Here is a 17,386-nt window from a genome sequence, read left to right on the forward strand (position 1 = left end):
GTTAGCCATCTGTGTGTCTTCTTTGGAAAAATGTCCATTCCGATCCTTTACACGTTTTTAATCCAATTGTTTGATATTTTGTTATTAAGTTGTATGAGTTTTTAATATATTTTTGATATATACCCTTTATTGGATATATGATTTGCAAATATTTTCTCCCATTCAGTAGGTTGTCTTTTTTTTTTTTTTTTAACGTTTATTTATTTTTGAGACAGAGAGAGACAGAGCATGAATGGGGGAGGGTCACAGAGAGAGGGAGACACAGAATCCGAAACAGGCTCCAGGCTCTGAGCTGTCAGCACAGAGCCCGACGCGGGGCTCGAACCCACGGACCGTGAGATCATGACCTGAGCCGAAGTCGGACGCTTCACCGACCGAGCCACCCAGGCGCCCCTAGGTTGTCTTTTTAAAAACAATTTTTTTAATGTCTATATATTTTTAAGACAGACAGGGACAGAGCATGATCAGGGGAAGGGCAGAGAGAGAGGGAGACACAGAACCCGAAGCAGGCTCCAGGCTCTGAGTTGTCAGCACAGAGCGCAACGTGGGGCTTAAACCTGGTTGCAAACCATGAGATATCATGACCTGAGCCAAAGTTGGATGCTTAACTGACTGAGCCACCCAGGCGCCCCCATTCAGTAGGTTGTCTTAACATTTTGGTTGATGGTTTCCTTCACTGTACAAAAGCTTTATAGTTTGATGTAGTCCCAGTTGTTTGTTTTTGTTTTTGTTGTCTTTGCCTTTGGAGTCAGATCTGGTTATTCCCTTTTTATAGCATTTTGATGTATACTACTTTCCAATATGGTTCAAGGGATCATCTTCCAAAATCTTCTCTGCTCTAAAGTTAGTATTCTTAGAAACATCCATTTAATTTTTTTTATGGATATAAAGTGGGTTTTTGTCTTTATAGAAGATTGGAATTCAATTTTAGTTACATGAAAGTAACTACCATTGACTCTTGAACAACACAGGTTTGAAAGGCATAGGTCCACTTATACATGCATTTTTTTTTTTTTGGTAAATACAGTACAGTATTATAAATTTATTTTCTTTGATTTTTTTATTAACATTTTTTTCCAGCTTTATGTAAGAATATAGTATATAGTGCATGTGACATACAAAGTGTGTATTAATTCAACTGTTTATGTTATTGGTAAGGCTTTTGGTTGACAGTAGGCTATTAGTAGTTACATTTTGGGGGAGTAAAAAATTATACATGGATTTCTACTAAACAGGGGTCAGCACCCAGCCCCTGCATTGTATATTGTTCAAGGGTCATCTGTATACCAAATTATTAAACCAGCAACAGCTTAACGAGTTTGACCTTATAATAATAACTTAATTATTCTCATCTACCCTCTGTATGGTGACAATAAAAGTATTCTTATAGGATAAGTCAAGGATATGTTCCAAAAATGTTTCAAATGTTTCACATTTGGGGGTATAGTTATTCTGAGTGAATAATCTATAGTAGTAGGAATTTTGAGGAAAAATAATAAAAGAACAACTTCACAATTTATTCTGCTCTAAGTTCCTTTAGGTTTGAAAGTTTCTCATTAATTTCTGAATCTGTCACAGCATCTTACCTTGGCTATTTATTTTTTACTAATTTATTTAGGAGTGATTATCTAAGATACAGACTTACCTCATACAAAATGTCTCACTTTGTCTTCATGTTCCCCCCACCCACTTTAAGGCATTAATTTTACATTCTTGCCAAAGACTATCCAGAGTATCCCTGGTAACCAGTGTTGTGAACTATTTGAACCAAAGTCTTCTCCATGGTCTACTTTCTTTCTGACTTAGAAAGAAAATACATGTATGTACGTTATCTTATTTTAAACATTTGAATTTAGAAGATTCATGGTTGGTGGCTTTTTAACAATAAAAATTTTAAATTCTAAAAATTACATATGTTCTTTGTATAAGATTTGAAAAGGTGGACAATAGTGGCATAAAAATAACCACATAGAGGAGTGCTTGGGTGGTTCAGTCGGTTAAGTGTCTCTTTTATTTTTGTTTTTGTTTTTGTTTTTGTTTTTTTTGAGAGAGAGGGAGGGAGAGAGTGCAAGGGAGTGAGGGGCAGAGAGAGAAAGAATCCCACAAGGGACAGAGAGAGAGAGACGGGGAGGGGGGAGGGGGAGAGAGATAGGGGCACCTGGGTGGCTCAGTCAGTTAAGCGTCCAACTTTGGCTCAGGTCATGATTTCACAGCTAATGAGTTTGAGCTCTGCATCGGGCTCTGTGCTGACAGCTCAGAGACTGGAGCCTGCTTCAGATTCTGTGTCTCCCTCTCTCTCTGCCCCACTCCCACTCACGCCGTGTCTCTTTCTCCTTCAAAAATAAACAAACATTAAAAAAATTTAAAAAAAAAGAGAGGGAGAGAGAGAGAAGCAGGGCTCATCCGAATAGGGACTGTTTTTACCCAAAGCAGGGCTTGTGTTCACCTGAAGTGGGGCATGAGCTCACCCTAAGTGGGACTTGAACTCATAAACCTTGAGATCATGACTTGAGCCAAAGTCAGATGCTTAATGACTGAACCACCCAGGCACCCTAAGTGTCTGACCCTTGATTTTGGATCAGGTCATGGTCTCACGGTTTGGAGCCTTCTCTCTGCCCCTCCTCCACTCTAAATAAATAAGTAAATAACCATCCACACACAATTTTACATCCAGAGAAACTTGTCAATTTTTGATGTGCTTCTTTCTAACTCTTCCCCTGTCCCTTCCCCAGCCAGTACCGTATGATGCATAAAGTTTTAGATTCTGCAGTGTTTCTCCATTTTCACAAACTTTCTGAAGACATTTTTAATGGATATGCATTCCATCATGTGGATGCACATTTTATAAACCTTTCTTCTTGCTTTTCCAAATTTTGTTAAATTATGCAATTTTCTGAAGGAAAATTTTTCTTTCCTTTTCTATATTCTAGTTGTTAGTGAAAAAATGTTCAATTGACAGAGGTTTACAGCTTGTAGAAGTGCTACTAGTGATATACCTATATTTATTAATTTATCAGTACACTGATTCATTTAATAAACATTTTGAGAACCAGTCACATGCCAGGCAGAGCTTACAGATACTCAGAAAGTTGACCATCTAGTGGAAGAGGTAAGAAGTAATAACAATTCAGTATGATGAGTCCTGTGATAGAGGAAGACATAGGATCCTGTAGGAGCTAAGAGCAGGGACCCATCTAATTTGAGATACAGAAGTGGGGAGAAACCTTACAAGTCTTATAAGAGGAGGTGAAACTTAAGCTGGGTCTTAGGGACTCAAGATAATAAGGTAGTTAAAAAGTGAGAGTGAGCAGGAAGACATTCTAGGTGAAGGGAACAGCACATGAAAGGTGTGAAGTATCAGATAGCATGTCCAATAGAAAGCTTTCATATTAATATTAAAAATGGCTTCAGTATATGGTACATGTGAAGGAATGGCAAGAGATGAAGCTAAGAAAGAGGGCAGACATAATTTCTTGAGGGGCCTTAAATATCATTCTCAAGGCTGAGAGTGTAAACATAATCATGGCAAAGTCCTTGAGGAACGTGTTTGTAGCTCTACTTTTCATTTATACATCAGCAATGCTCAAATTAATAGCTCTCACTCTCTAAGCTCCTGATCTATATATCCAGCTGCCTAGTTGGCCTCTCTAGAATATAGTTCGGATGTAAGCTCCATGAGAGGAAGTATTTCACTGCTTTAGTCCCAAGCTGTATCTGCACTGCCTTAAACAGTACCTGGCAATAATTTATTGAATAATTAAATAAATGTTTGATAGAGAATCATGTATCTCTCAGAGGCATCTCAAACTACATATAAATCAAATTTGTGATCTTCCTCCTCTAGCCAGATCCTTTCTAATGTTCCCTATTTCAATGATTATCACCATTTATTTAGTTTCACAAGCCAGGAACATGGGTATATCTGTTGGCATATCTGTTTTTCTTGCCTTCTATATTCATTTAATTGCCAAGACATTGAAGTTGTGACATATTTCCTTATATGTCTGTTTCCCTCCCTCTTTACTGTTCCAGCCCAGGCTATTATCATCTCTTTCCTAGTCCTGTACAATCCTAGGAAACTCTAATTCTGTACTCTTGTCCCTTTTCAGTCTATTCTTTGTGCTGGTCTTAGAATCAAGCCCATAGAATCAGATTCTGATATTTCTGTTTGAAACCAGTTTTTCTTTGGATAAAGAACAACGTTCTTAACATGGTCTACAAGGCCCTGTGTGCTCTAGCCCATGTCAAACCTTTGGCTACATCTCAAGTGCCTTTTCTGGACTATCCATGTCTAGTCACATTGGCTTTTAAAAATTTTCCAATGGACCATGCTTTCTCCTGACTCCACTGTATAATGAGTAGCTTTTAGTACATGTTATAAAATGGAACATCTACTGTTAGAGAAATAAATGTATCAATACTTTTGAGGAGATATTTATTACCCTAAAAGAGCACTGTTCTGTGCAGCATTGTTTTCTTGAAAAGTAAACCTGTGAATTATTGTAAATAAGCACAAGCATGTTAAAGTATAATTTGTTCCTTTTTCAGATTATATCACACATCTCACCTTTCCCTCAAGTCAGTTATAAAGCAAGTACTTACAAGGTACATTTATTCTTATTTTAAAGTAAGAAAACATTTTCCGTTGTAAATTTAAGCTATTGTTTTAAATGCTGCAGTATTGAGATAGGAAGGAAATGTAGGAAATGCCTTAAAAAACAAAACAATTCGGTTTTATATGAAAGTAGTGACTTAATTAGAATGGTGACTTAAAGCCTCCATTCTGAATATAGCTGTCATTTCTTACAAGATTTAAAACCACCTTCTCTATAATAAATAAAACAAGTTGAATAGTCTCACAAGCACCAAAGCTGAGTTGTTTTACTAAGCTAATTCATTGTTCTTAATTGTGAGCACCTGGAGGAAATTATTGTTTGGTTTTGTATGATAATTTTTATTGTATATTTGGTATTAAATGTTTCTGTAATTAAAATATTTATAGAATATATTGTATTCTGTTATGGAAAATGAGAAACTGGTTTGCTCATTTGTAGTTCAAGTTGTATATAATCAGTTAAGTAACTTTAGCAGGTATTGCACCATATGATATATATTCATTACTGATATTTCTTTAATTTTTTTCTTTTAGTCAAAAGATTAAACTTTACAGAAGAATGCAATCAAGTGATGGCTTTTTCTTTAGAATTTGAATATGGAGGCCACAGGAACAGATGAAGTTGACAAGCTAAAAACTAAATTTATATCTGCTTGGAACAACATGAAATATAGTAAGTGTCATGATTTAAAAATTATATAAATCCAAGGAAATATTTGAAGATGTATATCATCTGCCTTATAAAGTCATTGAAAATTGGTTGAGGTTCTCTTAAATGAAATATTTCTGTAAGGAATGTAAATAAGAACATATTCAGAAGAAAGAGCCAAATATCATCATAAACATTGCCTAGAAACTTAGGCATACTGTGTGGTCTTTTTTCCTTTAAACATTCAGAAGCAAAAAGAATTTATTTAGGTGATGATAATACCTCAGGTTTTCAGACTCAGTTTTAGGCAACTGTATGTATAAACTAGGAAGCAAGCAAAATAAACCTTTGAACACACCAAGCAGATATGTTCACACACCAATACCTATGAATTTCTCTCAGACCCTTGTGTTTAACCTTGGGTTTGTGAACAAAGCCATTAAGGATCATATGGTGATTTTAAAGCCCACCTTGGACTAGAAACAATTTGGAGAAGAAGAAGCTTTCAAAGATGGAGAAATACTCAGCAGAACCAGCTTCAACCAGGAAGAAGTTCAGATCCATAAAATAGGAATGATAACATTTAAAAAACTCCCTTTATAATGCAGATTCAGGTAGGGGAGCCACGATGGCAGAACAGCATGGAAGTTTTTTGTGTATCTCGCGTCCATGAAATACAACCAGACCAACACTAAACCATCCTGCACACCTAGAAAACTGATCTGAGGATTAACACAACAATCTGCACAACCTGAACCACAGAATTCAGCGGGTACATGGCGCGGAGAGGTGACCTGGGGGAGAGAGAAGCCACGGAGGGCAGGGAGCCACTTTTGCTTGAGGAGACAGGATGGAGCTGGTGGGGGGGGGTAGCGGAGAATACAGGAAAAGCACCCCTCCCCAAAAGCAGCTGGAACGTGAAAATTGGAAACAGCTGCAGGGACTAAACTAAAAAGGGAGAAATGAGAAAGGAGAAAGGGGAGGGTTTAAATTCCATTAAGACTGTAAACGGGAGCGCAGAGTCTGAAACTCCACAGCTCAATACCTGGTGGTGGCTCTGGTGGGAAGGGCAAATTCCCAGGAGCAGAGTGGGGTCCAGGAGGTTCTCAGGCCACACTGGGAGAAGTGGTTCCATTGCTAGAAGGACATTTGGTGGAGGCTGTGAGGTCACCTGGTCCCAGCAGACCCCAGAGAATGGCCACATTCGCTGGTGCTGGAACAAGGTCGTTAAGGGTGAAGACTGGTGCCAGATGTATTGTGATTTTCCATAATCCCTGAAATGCTGCTGCTACACTATCTCACGAACTTTTTCTGGGGCGGGCTGGCACCTGGCTGCAGTCTCTGGGCATCGGCAGCAGCACGGTCCCGTGAACATTCCTGGGCGCAGCTGGCACCCGACCATTGCTCAGTGAGACCCTCCGCAGAGGGGTGGAACGGGTTAAAGCTGCAGTCCCTCAGAATTAAGGGGCCAGGGAAAACAGCCACATCTGAGACAAAACTCGGGAGAGAGGTACTACCTGGGATTTGGTCATGGACTGTATAAAAGCGGGGAGTGGACAAAAGCTGAAGACAAAGGAGGGGTGTGTGATTGTTGATCAGGGAGAACAATTCCTATACTAGAGACTGGGTAGCTGCCTGACACCACTTTCACTGCTCCCATGCATGCACATATGCACCTGCAAATGCCACAACAATCCACCCCAGTAGGCTAGCAACGCCATCTAGTGGAGAACAGAGCTGTTACACTAAGCCCCGCCCAACTGGGCCAACCTCGCTCTTCAAGAACACAAGTCTCACTGCCTGCTTAGTTTATGGAAATAAACTTCTAGGGGAAAATGAAGTAATTTCAGTCGTATTTCAGTCTGTTAGCATGCCCAACTATTCAATTTTCTTTTTAAAAAAATTTTTCTCTTTTTCATTTCTTTTTCTTGAATACAGAAAGAAAAAAATAATTTTTATTTTCAATTTTTATTAAAAATATTTTTCTTTAAATTCTTTTCCTGTTTTTTTACTTTTGTGTAAATTTTTTCAAATTCTATTTTACTTCCATCATTTTATTTTAGTCTACTTCAGTGTATTCACTTTTTCAAATTTTCAAACGATATTTTTTCTTTTTTCTTTTTTTGGTTTCTTTTCTTTTTCTTGAATAAAGAAAGAAAAAATTAATTTTTATTTTAATCTTTATTACAAATGTTTTTATTTAATTTTTTCTACTATATTCTTTACTTTTGTGTAAATTTTTTCAAATTCTATTTTACTTCCATCATTTCATTTTACTCTACTTCAGTGTACCCAGTTTTTAAAATTTTCAAACAATTTGCTTTTTTTTCCTTCCCTCCCTCCTTTTTTCTCTAATCTATGAAGCCACTTTCAACACCCAGAGCAAAACACACCTAGGATCTAGCATCATTTATTCGATTTTTTTTTGGTGTGTGTCTTTTTAATTTTAATATTTTTTTAATTTTAATTTTTTTAATTTTAATTTTTTCTACTTAATTAATTCCTTTTCTCCCTTCAAAATGATGAAACGAAGGAATTCACCCCAGAAGAAAGAGCGGGAAGAAACGATAGCCAGGGACTTAACCAACACAGATACAAGCGAGATGTCTGAAACAGAATTTAGAATCACAATAATAAGAATACTAGCTGGAGTTGAAAATAGATTAGAATCCCTTTCTGCGGAGATAAAAGAAGTAAAAACTAGTCAGGATTAAATAAAAAATGCTATAACTTAGCTGCAATCACGAATGGATGCCATGGCAGCAAGGATGGATGAGGCAGAACAGAGAATCAGTGATAGAGAGGACAAACTTATGGAAAATAATGAAGCAGAAAAAAAGAGGGAGATTAAGGCAAAAGAGCAAGATTTAAGAATTAGAGAAATCAGTGACTCATTAAAAAGGAACAACATCACAGAGTGGCCAACAGTCTGCAAAGCAACATGCCTAAGTTTTATTGTGACTACTGCAACACATACCTCACCCATGACTCTCCATCTGTGAGAAAGACACACTGCAGTGGTAGGAAACACAAAGAGAATGTGAAAGACTACTATCAGAAATGGATGGAAGAGCAAGCCCAGAGCCTGATCGACAAAACAACTGCTGCATTTCAGCAAGGAAAGATTCCTCCTACTCCATTCTCTGCTCCTCCTCCTGCAGGGGCGATGATTCCATCTCCCCCTAGTCTCCCGGGTCCTCCTCGCCCTGGTATGATGCCAGCATCCCATATGGGGGGCCCTCCCATGATGCCAATGATGGGCCCTCCTCCTCCTGGGATGATGCCAGTGGGACCTGCTCCTGGAATGAGGCCGCCTATGGGAGGCCACATGCCAATGATGCCTGGGCCCCCAATGATGAGACCTCCCACCCGTCCCATGATGGTACCCACTCGGCCAGGAATGACTCGACCAGACAGATAAGGAGAGACAGGAACCTCTTTATATCCATTTTATATTACTTGTTCTACTTCACCAGGAGATCATGGTGCTGTGACTCTGGGTGTTTTCTAACAGCATGACAAGGAAGACTTGCTCCCCCTTCCTATCAAACAGAATAGTTTTTGCAAGGGAGTAGTGGGACAAAAAAAAAAAAAAAGTAATTTCCATTTGTATCATGAAATGTGAAAATAAAATTGTCAACTGTTTTAGTTAAAAAAAAAAAAAAAAGGAACAACATCAGAATCATAGGGGTCCCAGAAGAGGAAGAGAGAAATAGGGGTAGAAGGGTTATGTGAGCAAATCATAGCGGACAACTTTCCTAACCTGGGGAAAGACACAGACATCAAAATCCAGGAAGCGCAGAAAACTCCCATTAGACTCAACAAAACCCGACCATCGACAAGGCATATCATAGCCAAATTCACAAAATACTCAGGCAAGGAGAGAATCCTGAAAGTAGCAAGGGAAAAAAAAGTCCTTAACCTGCAAGGGAAGACAGATCAGGTTTGCAGCAGACCTAGCCACAGAAACTTGGCAGGCCAGAAAGGAGTGGCAGGACATATTCAATGTGCTGAATCAGAAAACTATGCAGCCAAGAATTCTTTATCCAGCAAGGCTGTCATTCAAAATAGAAGGAGAGATTAAAAAGTTTCCCAGACAAACAAAAATTACAGGAGTTTGTGACCACTAAACCAGCCCTGCAAGAAATTTTAAGGGGGACTCTCTGAGGGGAGAAAAGATGAAAATATAAATAAATACCAAAAGCAACAAAGATTAGAAAGGACCAGAAACTCCAACTCTACAAGCAACATAATGGCAATAAATTCATATCTTTCAGTACTCATTCTAAACGTCAATGGACTCAATGCTCCAATCAAAAGACATAGGTAACAGAATGAATAAGAAAATAAGATCCATCTCTATGCTGTTTAAGAGACCCACTTTAGACCTAAAGACACCTTCAGATTGAAAGTAAGGGGATGGAGAACCATCTATCATGCTAATGGTCAACAAAAGAAAGCTGGAGTAGCCATACTTATATCAGACAGTCTAGACTTTAAAATAAAGACTGTATCAAGAGATGAAGAAGGGCATTATATCATAATTAAGGGGTCTATCCACCAAGAAGACCTAACAATTGTAAATATTTATGTGCCAAATGTGGGAGCACCCAAATATATAAATCAATGAATCACAAACATAAAGAAACTCATTGATAGTAATACCATAATAGGAGACTTCCAACACCCTACTCACAGCAGTGGACAGATCATCTAATCAAAAAATCAAGGAAACAATGGCTTTGAATGACACTCTGGACCAGATGGACTTAACAGATATATTCAGAACATTTCATCCTAAAGCAGCAGAATATACATTCTTCTCCAGTGCACATGGAATGTTCTCCAGAATAGACCACATACTAGGACACAAATCAGTCCTCAGCAAGTACAAAAAAATCGAGATCATACACTGCATATTTTCAGAACACAACACTATTAAACTCGAAAGAAAAAATTTGGAAAGGTAACAAATACTTGGAGACTGAAGAACATCCTACTAAAGAATGAATGAGCTAACCAAGAAGTTAAAGAGGAAATTAAAAAGTATATGGAAGCCAATAAAAATGATAACACCACAACCCAAAACCTCTGGACCGCAGCTAAGGCAGTCATAAGAGGAAAGTGTATAGCAATCCAGGCCTTCCTAAAGAGGGAAGAAAGATCTCAGATACACAACCTAACCTTATGCCTTAAAGAGCTGGAAGAAGAACAGCAAATAAAATCCCAAAGCAGCAGAAGACAGGAAATAATAAAGATTAGAGTAGAAATTAATGCTATCAAAACTAAAAAAACAGTAGAACAGATCAATGAAACCAGAAGATGGTTCTTTGAAAGAATTAACAAAATTGATAAACCACTAGCCAGTTTGATCAAAAAGAAAAAGGCAAGGACCCAAATAAATAAAATCAAGAATGAAAGGGGAGAGATCACAACCAAAACAGCAGATAAAAACAATAATAAAAAATATTATGAGCAATTATATGCCAATAAAATGGGCAATCTGGAAGAAATGGATAAATTCCTAGAAACATATACACTACCAAAACTGAAACAGGAAGAAATAGAAAATTTGAACAGACACATAACCAGTAAGGAAGTCGAATTAGTAATCAAAAATCTGCCAAAAAACAAATGTCCAGGGCCAGATGGCTTTCCAGGGGAATTCTACCAAACATTTAAGGAAGAGTTAACACCTATTCTCTTGCAGTTGTTCCAAAAAATAGAAATGGAAGGAAAACTTCCAAACTCTTTCTATGAAGCCAGCATTACCTTGATTCCAAAACCAGACAGAGACCCCACTAAAAAGGAGAATTATACCAATTTCCCTGATGAACATAGATGCAAAAATCCTCAACAAGATATTAGCCAACTGGATCCAACAATACATTAAAAAAATTATTCACCATGAGCAAGTGGGATTTATACCTGGGATGCAGGGCTGGTTCAATATCCACAATAAATTTGATTCATCACATCAATAAAAGAAAGGACAAGAACCATATGATCCTCTCAATAGATGCAGAGAAGGCATTTGACAAAATACAGCATCCTTTCTTGATAAAAACCCTCAAGAAAGTAGGGATAGAAGGATCATACCTCGAGATCATAAAAGCCATATATGAACGACCCAACTCTAATATCATCCTCAATGGGGAAAAACTGAGAGCTTTTCCCCTAAGGTCAGAAACAAGACAGGGATGTCCACTCTTGTCACTGTCATTCAACGTAGTATTGGAAGTCTTAGCCTCTGCAATCAGACAACACAAAGAAATAAAAGGCATCCAAATCGGCCAGGAGGAGGTCATTATTTTCACTCTTCACAGATGACATGATACTCTAAATGGAAAACCCTAAAGATTCCACCAAAAAACTGCTAGAATTGATTCATGATTTCAGCAAAGTTGCAGGATATAAAATCAACGCACAGAAATCAGTTGCATTCCTATACACCAACAATGAAGCGACAGAAAGAGAAATCAAGGAATTGATCCCATTTACAATTGCACCAAAACCCATAAAATACCTAGGAATAAATCTAACCAAAGAGGTGAAAAATCTATACACTGAAAACTATAGAAAGCTTATGAAAGAAATTGAAGAAGACACAAAAAAATGGAAAAAGATTCCATGCTCCTGGATAGGAAGAACAAATATTGTTGAAATGTTGATACTACCCAAAGCAATCTACATATTCAATGCAATCCCTATCAAAATAACACCAGCATTCTTCACAGAGCTAGAGCAAATCCTAAAATTTGTATGGAACCAGAAAAGACCCCGAATAGCCAAAGCAATCTTGAAAAACAAAACCAAAGCAGGAGGCATCACAATCCCGGACTTTAAGCTATACTACAAAGCTGTAATCATCAAGACAGTATGGTACTGGCAGAAGAACAGACACTCAGATCAATGGAACAGAATAGAGAACCCAGAAATGGACCTACAAACGTATGGCCAACTAATCTTTGACAAAGCAGGAAAGAATATCCAATGGAATAAAGACAGTCTCTTTAGCAAGTGGTGCTGGGAAAACTGGACAGCGACATACAGAAGAATGAACCTGGACCACTTTCTTACACCATACATAAACTCAAAATGGATGAAAGACCTAAATGTAAGACAGGAAGCCATCAAAATCCTTGAGGAGAAAGCAGGCAAAAACCTTTTTGATCTTGGCCTCAGCAACTTCTTACTCAACACGTCTCTGGAGGCTAGGGAAACAAAAGCAAAAATGAACTACTGGGACTTCATCAAAATAAACAGCTTCTGCACAGTGAAGGAAACAATCAGCAAAACTAAAAGGCAACCAACAGAACGGAAGAATATATTTGCAAATGACATATCAGATAAACGATTAACATCCAAAATCTATAAAGAACTTATCAAACTCAACACCCAAAAACCAAATAATCCAGTGAAGAAATGGGCAAAACACATGAATAGACACTTCTCCAAAGAAGACATCCAGATGGCCAACCGACACGTGAAAAAATGCTCAACATCACTCCTCATCAGGGAAATACAAATCCAAATCACAATGAGATACCACCTTACACCTGTCAGAATGGCTAACATTGCAACAACAGATGTTGGCAAGGATGTGGGGAAAGAGGATCTCTTTTGCATTGTTGGTGGGAATGCAAGCTGGTGCACCCATTCTGAAAAAACAATATGGAGGTTCCTCAAAAAGCTAAAAATAGAACTACCCTATGACCCAGCAATTGTACTACTAGGTATTTATCCAAGGGATATAGGTGTGCTATTTCAAAGGGACACATGCACCCCAATGTTTATAGCAGCACTATTAACAATAGCCAAAGTATGGAAAGATCCCAGATGTCCATCGATGGATGAATGAATAAAGAAGATGTGATATTTATATACAATGGAGTATTCCTCGGCAATCAAAAAGAATGAAATCTTGCTATTTGCAACTATGTGGATGGAACTGGAGGGTATTATGCTAAGTGAAATTAGTCAGTCAGAGAAAGACAAATATATGACTTCACTCATATGAGGACTTTAAGAGACAAAACAGATGAACATGAGGGAAGGGAAACAAAAATAATATAAAAATAGGGAGGAGTACAAAACATAAGAGACTCATAAATATGGAGAACAAACTGAGGGTTACTGGAGGGGTTGTGGGGGGGGCGGGGATGGGCTAAATGGGTAAGGGGCACTAAGGAATCTACTCCTGAAATCATTGTTGCAATATATGCTAACTAACTTGGATGTAAATTAAAAAAAAAAGAAGAAAACACAAAAATAAAATTAAAAAAATAATAATGCAAATTCAGGTAAAACGCAATGGACAGTTGGCTCCTGCTCACTGGAAAGCATGGCCATGTTAGACAGTTACAACTTGATAATAAAACATTGCATTTTGAAGACTATGAGCACTGATTTTTTAAAAATTGAGATATAATATACTAAAAAAAATCATCCTTTTATGATTCAGTGGTTTTTATTATAAGATTGTACAACATCATCACTAGCTAATCCCAGAACACCTTTATCACCCCAAAATGCAACCCTTTACCGATTAACATCTACTCCCTGTTCCTCCCCACCTCTTCTCTAGCCCCTGGCAATCACCAGTCTATTTACTGTCTCTATGGATTTGACTGTTCTGGACATTTCATATAAATGGCATTATGCAACTTGTGGCCTTTTCTGTCTGACTCCTTTCGCTTAGCATAATGTTTTCAAAATTCATCCATATTGTAGCATGTATGTATCAGTACTTCATTCCTTTATATGACTGAATAATATTTAATTGTATGGCCATACTACATTTTCTTTACCCATTTATTATTTGATGGACATTTGGGTTGTTTTTGAATTTTTGGCTAATATGAATATTGCTGCTATGAACATTGTGTAAAAGTTTTTGTGTGAACATATGCGTTCAGTTCTCTTGGGTATATACCTAAGAGTAGAATTGCTGGATAATACATTAACTCTAATTTTAACTTTTTGAAAAAGTACCAAGCTGTTTTCTAAGGTGGCTGTACCATTTTACATTCCTATCAGCAATGTTTGAGGGTTTGAATTTCTCCACATCGTCAACAGCACTTTTTATTGTCCATCTTTTTTATTGGAGCCATTCCAGTGGGTACGAAGTATCTCAGTGAGTTTGATTTGCATTTCCTTGATGAATAATGATATTAAGCAACCTTCCATATACTTACTATTTGTATATATTCTTTGGAGAAATATCTATTTAAATCCTTTGCGTATTTTTTAATTGGGTTATTTGTCTTTTTATTTTTGAGCTTTATGAGTTCTTTATATGTTCTAGATAGAAATCCCTTAGCAAATATATGATTTACAAATACTTTCTCCCATTTTGGTGTTGTCTTTTTACTTTCTTGATAGTGTCCACTAGAGCACAAAACCTTCAAATTTTGATGAAATCCAGTTGACTTATTTTTTCTTTGGTTGTTTGTGCTTGTGATATCAAATTAGAGAAACTGTTGTGTAAATCAGAATCATGAAGATTTATACCTGTGTTTCTTAAGAGTTTTATTTTTTTAATTAAAAAAACCTTTTTCTAGGGAGAGAGAGAAAGCGAGCATGAGTTGGGGAGAGGGGCAGAGGGAGAGAGAGAGAATCTTAAGCTCCACACTAAGTGTGGAGCCTGATGAGGGATCCTGGGATCATTACCTGAGCCACAATCAAAAGTCAGATGCTTACCTGACTGAGCCACCCAGGAACCCCAAGAATTTTATTAATTTAGCTCTTATATTTAGGTCTTTGATCCATTTTAAGTTAATTTTTGCATGCGATGTGAGGTAGAAGTCCAACTTCATTTTTGTATGTGTCTATCTAGTTGTCCCAGCACCATTTTTTGAAAAGACTGTTCTTTCTCCACTGAATGGTCTTGATTCCCTTGTCTAAATCAGTTGACCACAGATGTAAAGGTTTATTTATGGACTTCCAGTTCAATTCCATGTATGTACACATCCATCTGTGTGCCAGTGCAACACTCTCTTAATTACTTTAGCTTTCTGTAAAATTACAAAATTGGAAAGTGTGATTCCTTCAACTCTGTTCTTCTTTTCCAAGATTATTTTGGCTATTTTGGTTGAATTTTTGATCATCTTAACAATTTCTGCAAGAAATCCAGTTGGGATTTTGATAGAGATTTTAGTGAATCTGTAGATCACTTGTATAGTATTGCCATATTAAACTTTCCAATCCATGGACATGGGATATGTTTCCTTATATTTAGGTTTGTAATTTTTTGTTTCAATCATGTTTTGTCATTTTCTACTTATAAAGCTTGTTAAAGTTTTTCCTAAGTATTTAGGAAAGTATTTATTTCCTTTTTTGTTAAAGTTATTCCTAAGTATTTTATTCTTTTTGATGCTATTTTAAAGTGAATTGTTTTCTTTCTTTAAGTTTATTTGTTGCCAGTATATAGAAATACAGTTGCTTTTTGTAATTTTATCTTGTGTCTTGTAAGTTTGATGTTCTACTTTATTAGCTCTAATAGTTTTTTTTTTTGTGATTCTTTTGGATTTTCTGTATGTAAAGATCATGTCATCTGCAAATAGAGGCTTATGTTCTTTTTAAGCCATTTAATTTGGTGAATAGGTTATGTGATGAAGATTTCATTTGTAAGTTGAAAATTGTCATACAGGCACTAGATAACCCATTTTTATTTTACTATTTTTTAAAATACAAATCACTTTTATTTTTAAGTGTTTATTTATTTATTTTTGAGAGAGACAGAGAGAGAGAGAGTGTGTGAGCAGGGGAGTGGCAGAGGAAGAAGGAGGCAGAGAATCTGAAGCAGGCTCTGAGTGCTGTCAGTGTAGAGCCTGATGTGGGGCTTGAATTCAAGAATCATGAGCTCATGACCTGAGCCAAAGTCTTAAGCTTAAGACCTAGGTGCTCCTAGAATAACCCAGTTTATCAGTATCCTAGGAATTGTTAAACTATTATTTACATATGTGTTGTTTTCCTTATCTAGATACTTAAGTGGCCATCATAAAATTATGGTAATTTCTAATCTCTGAAGAACAGATGGTTTAAGGTGACTAAGTGTTCTAGATAGCTTCAAGTTATGGACTAGTATTTTTGTTTGATTTTATTGGTTGAAAATCTCTCTAAAATGTTTTCTGTATTTTCCTTGCTTAGAGTTTGTGTAGTATGGGTGGTACAGGAAGGACTAAGATTGATTGAGCATTTACTAGCATTAAAAAAATTTTTTTTTAAATGTTTATTTATTTTTGAGACAGACAGACCATGATTGGGGGAGGGGCAGAAAGAGGGAGACAGAATCTGAAGCAGGCTCCAGGCTCAACTGTCAGCACAGAGCCCAACACGGGGCTCGAACCCATGAACTGCAAGATCATGACCCGAGCTGAAGACAGAGGCTTAACAGACTGAGCCACCCAGGTTCCCTAGCATTTTGTAGATGATTTATGTACCTTATTTAAATCTCATATCTTCCTGAGATGGATATCTTCCTGAGATTTTTTTTTTTAATTAGAAAACTGAGATTAACATATTTGTGGTCACATATCTAGGTAATAAGTCATGAAACTGGTGGTATTCAAATCCAGCCTCCCTGTTCCTCAGTCTTGCTCTTCTCTGAATATAGTGAACATAATTTAGGATTATTTTTTTCAATGTCAATATTATGAAATGATGAAGATGGAACTAGAAATGGCATAGCACTTAAGATTTAAAAGACTCTGGACCTTACTTTCTTGAAAAACTGCTTAATTTTTGCTTTCTTCTCCCCTCTCTCCTTTTATTTACCTGACTTCATGAGGTGTGTAAACTTGACTTCCTTTTTTAAAATGGTTAATATGTAAACCATCCTTCTTCTGGGTGTTTCAGATCCTCCCAAAAATAATTATCATCTGTTATTTCTACATTCTTTGGCTTGTTTGGATCTTTTAAAGCTTTGTGGTTTTCAGGTAGCTGACTTAATGGACTATAGGTTTTTTGTAACATTCTGTTTATGATTGCTATTCTCCAAAGATCGTCCTTAGTAAGGATCTTTAATCATACTTGTGTTGTCTCTTTTCTCATTGAATCTGGGCTGGACTGTGCCTCATATTAACCAATAGAATGAGAGGAAATGAGGCTGTGTCAATTCT

At 37.0% G+C, this 17,386-nt stretch overlaps 2 protein-coding genes across 4 annotated transcripts in view; both read left to right on the forward strand.

The window, feature by feature from the left end:
- ATG4C (autophagy related 4C cysteine peptidase) overlaps positions 1-17,386 on the forward strand; it is a 91,894-nt gene that overhangs the window by 19,265 nt on the left and 55,243 nt on the right. For 2 of the 3 annotated variants that reach the window (XM_043575156.1, XM_043575158.1), the window contains exons 2-3: positions 4,549-4,605; positions 5,150-5,288. In XM_043575156.1, the coding sequence (XP_043431091.1) occupies positions 5,213-5,288 (76 nt within the window). In that variant the 5' untranslated portion in view covers positions 4,549-4,605; positions 5,150-5,212. The remainder of the gene's footprint in view (positions 1-4,548; positions 4,606-5,149; positions 5,289-17,386) is intronic. The other variant, XM_043575157.1, reaches the window with a different exon arrangement.
- Positions 8,191-8,898, forward strand: LOC122480589 (U1 small nuclear ribonucleoprotein C-like). The gene has a single exon (XM_043575159.1). The coding sequence runs from the start codon at positions 8,206-8,208 to the stop codon at positions 8,683-8,685; it is 480 nt and encodes a 159-aa protein (XP_043431094.1). The 5' UTR covers positions 8,191-8,205; the 3' UTR covers positions 8,686-8,898.

This window comes from Prionailurus bengalensis, chromosome C1 (assembly GCF_016509475.1).
Source record: "Prionailurus bengalensis isolate Pbe53 chromosome C1, Fcat_Pben_1.1_paternal_pri, whole genome shotgun sequence".
NCBI classification, from domain to species: Eukaryota; Metazoa; Chordata; class Mammalia; order Carnivora; family Felidae; genus Prionailurus; species Prionailurus bengalensis.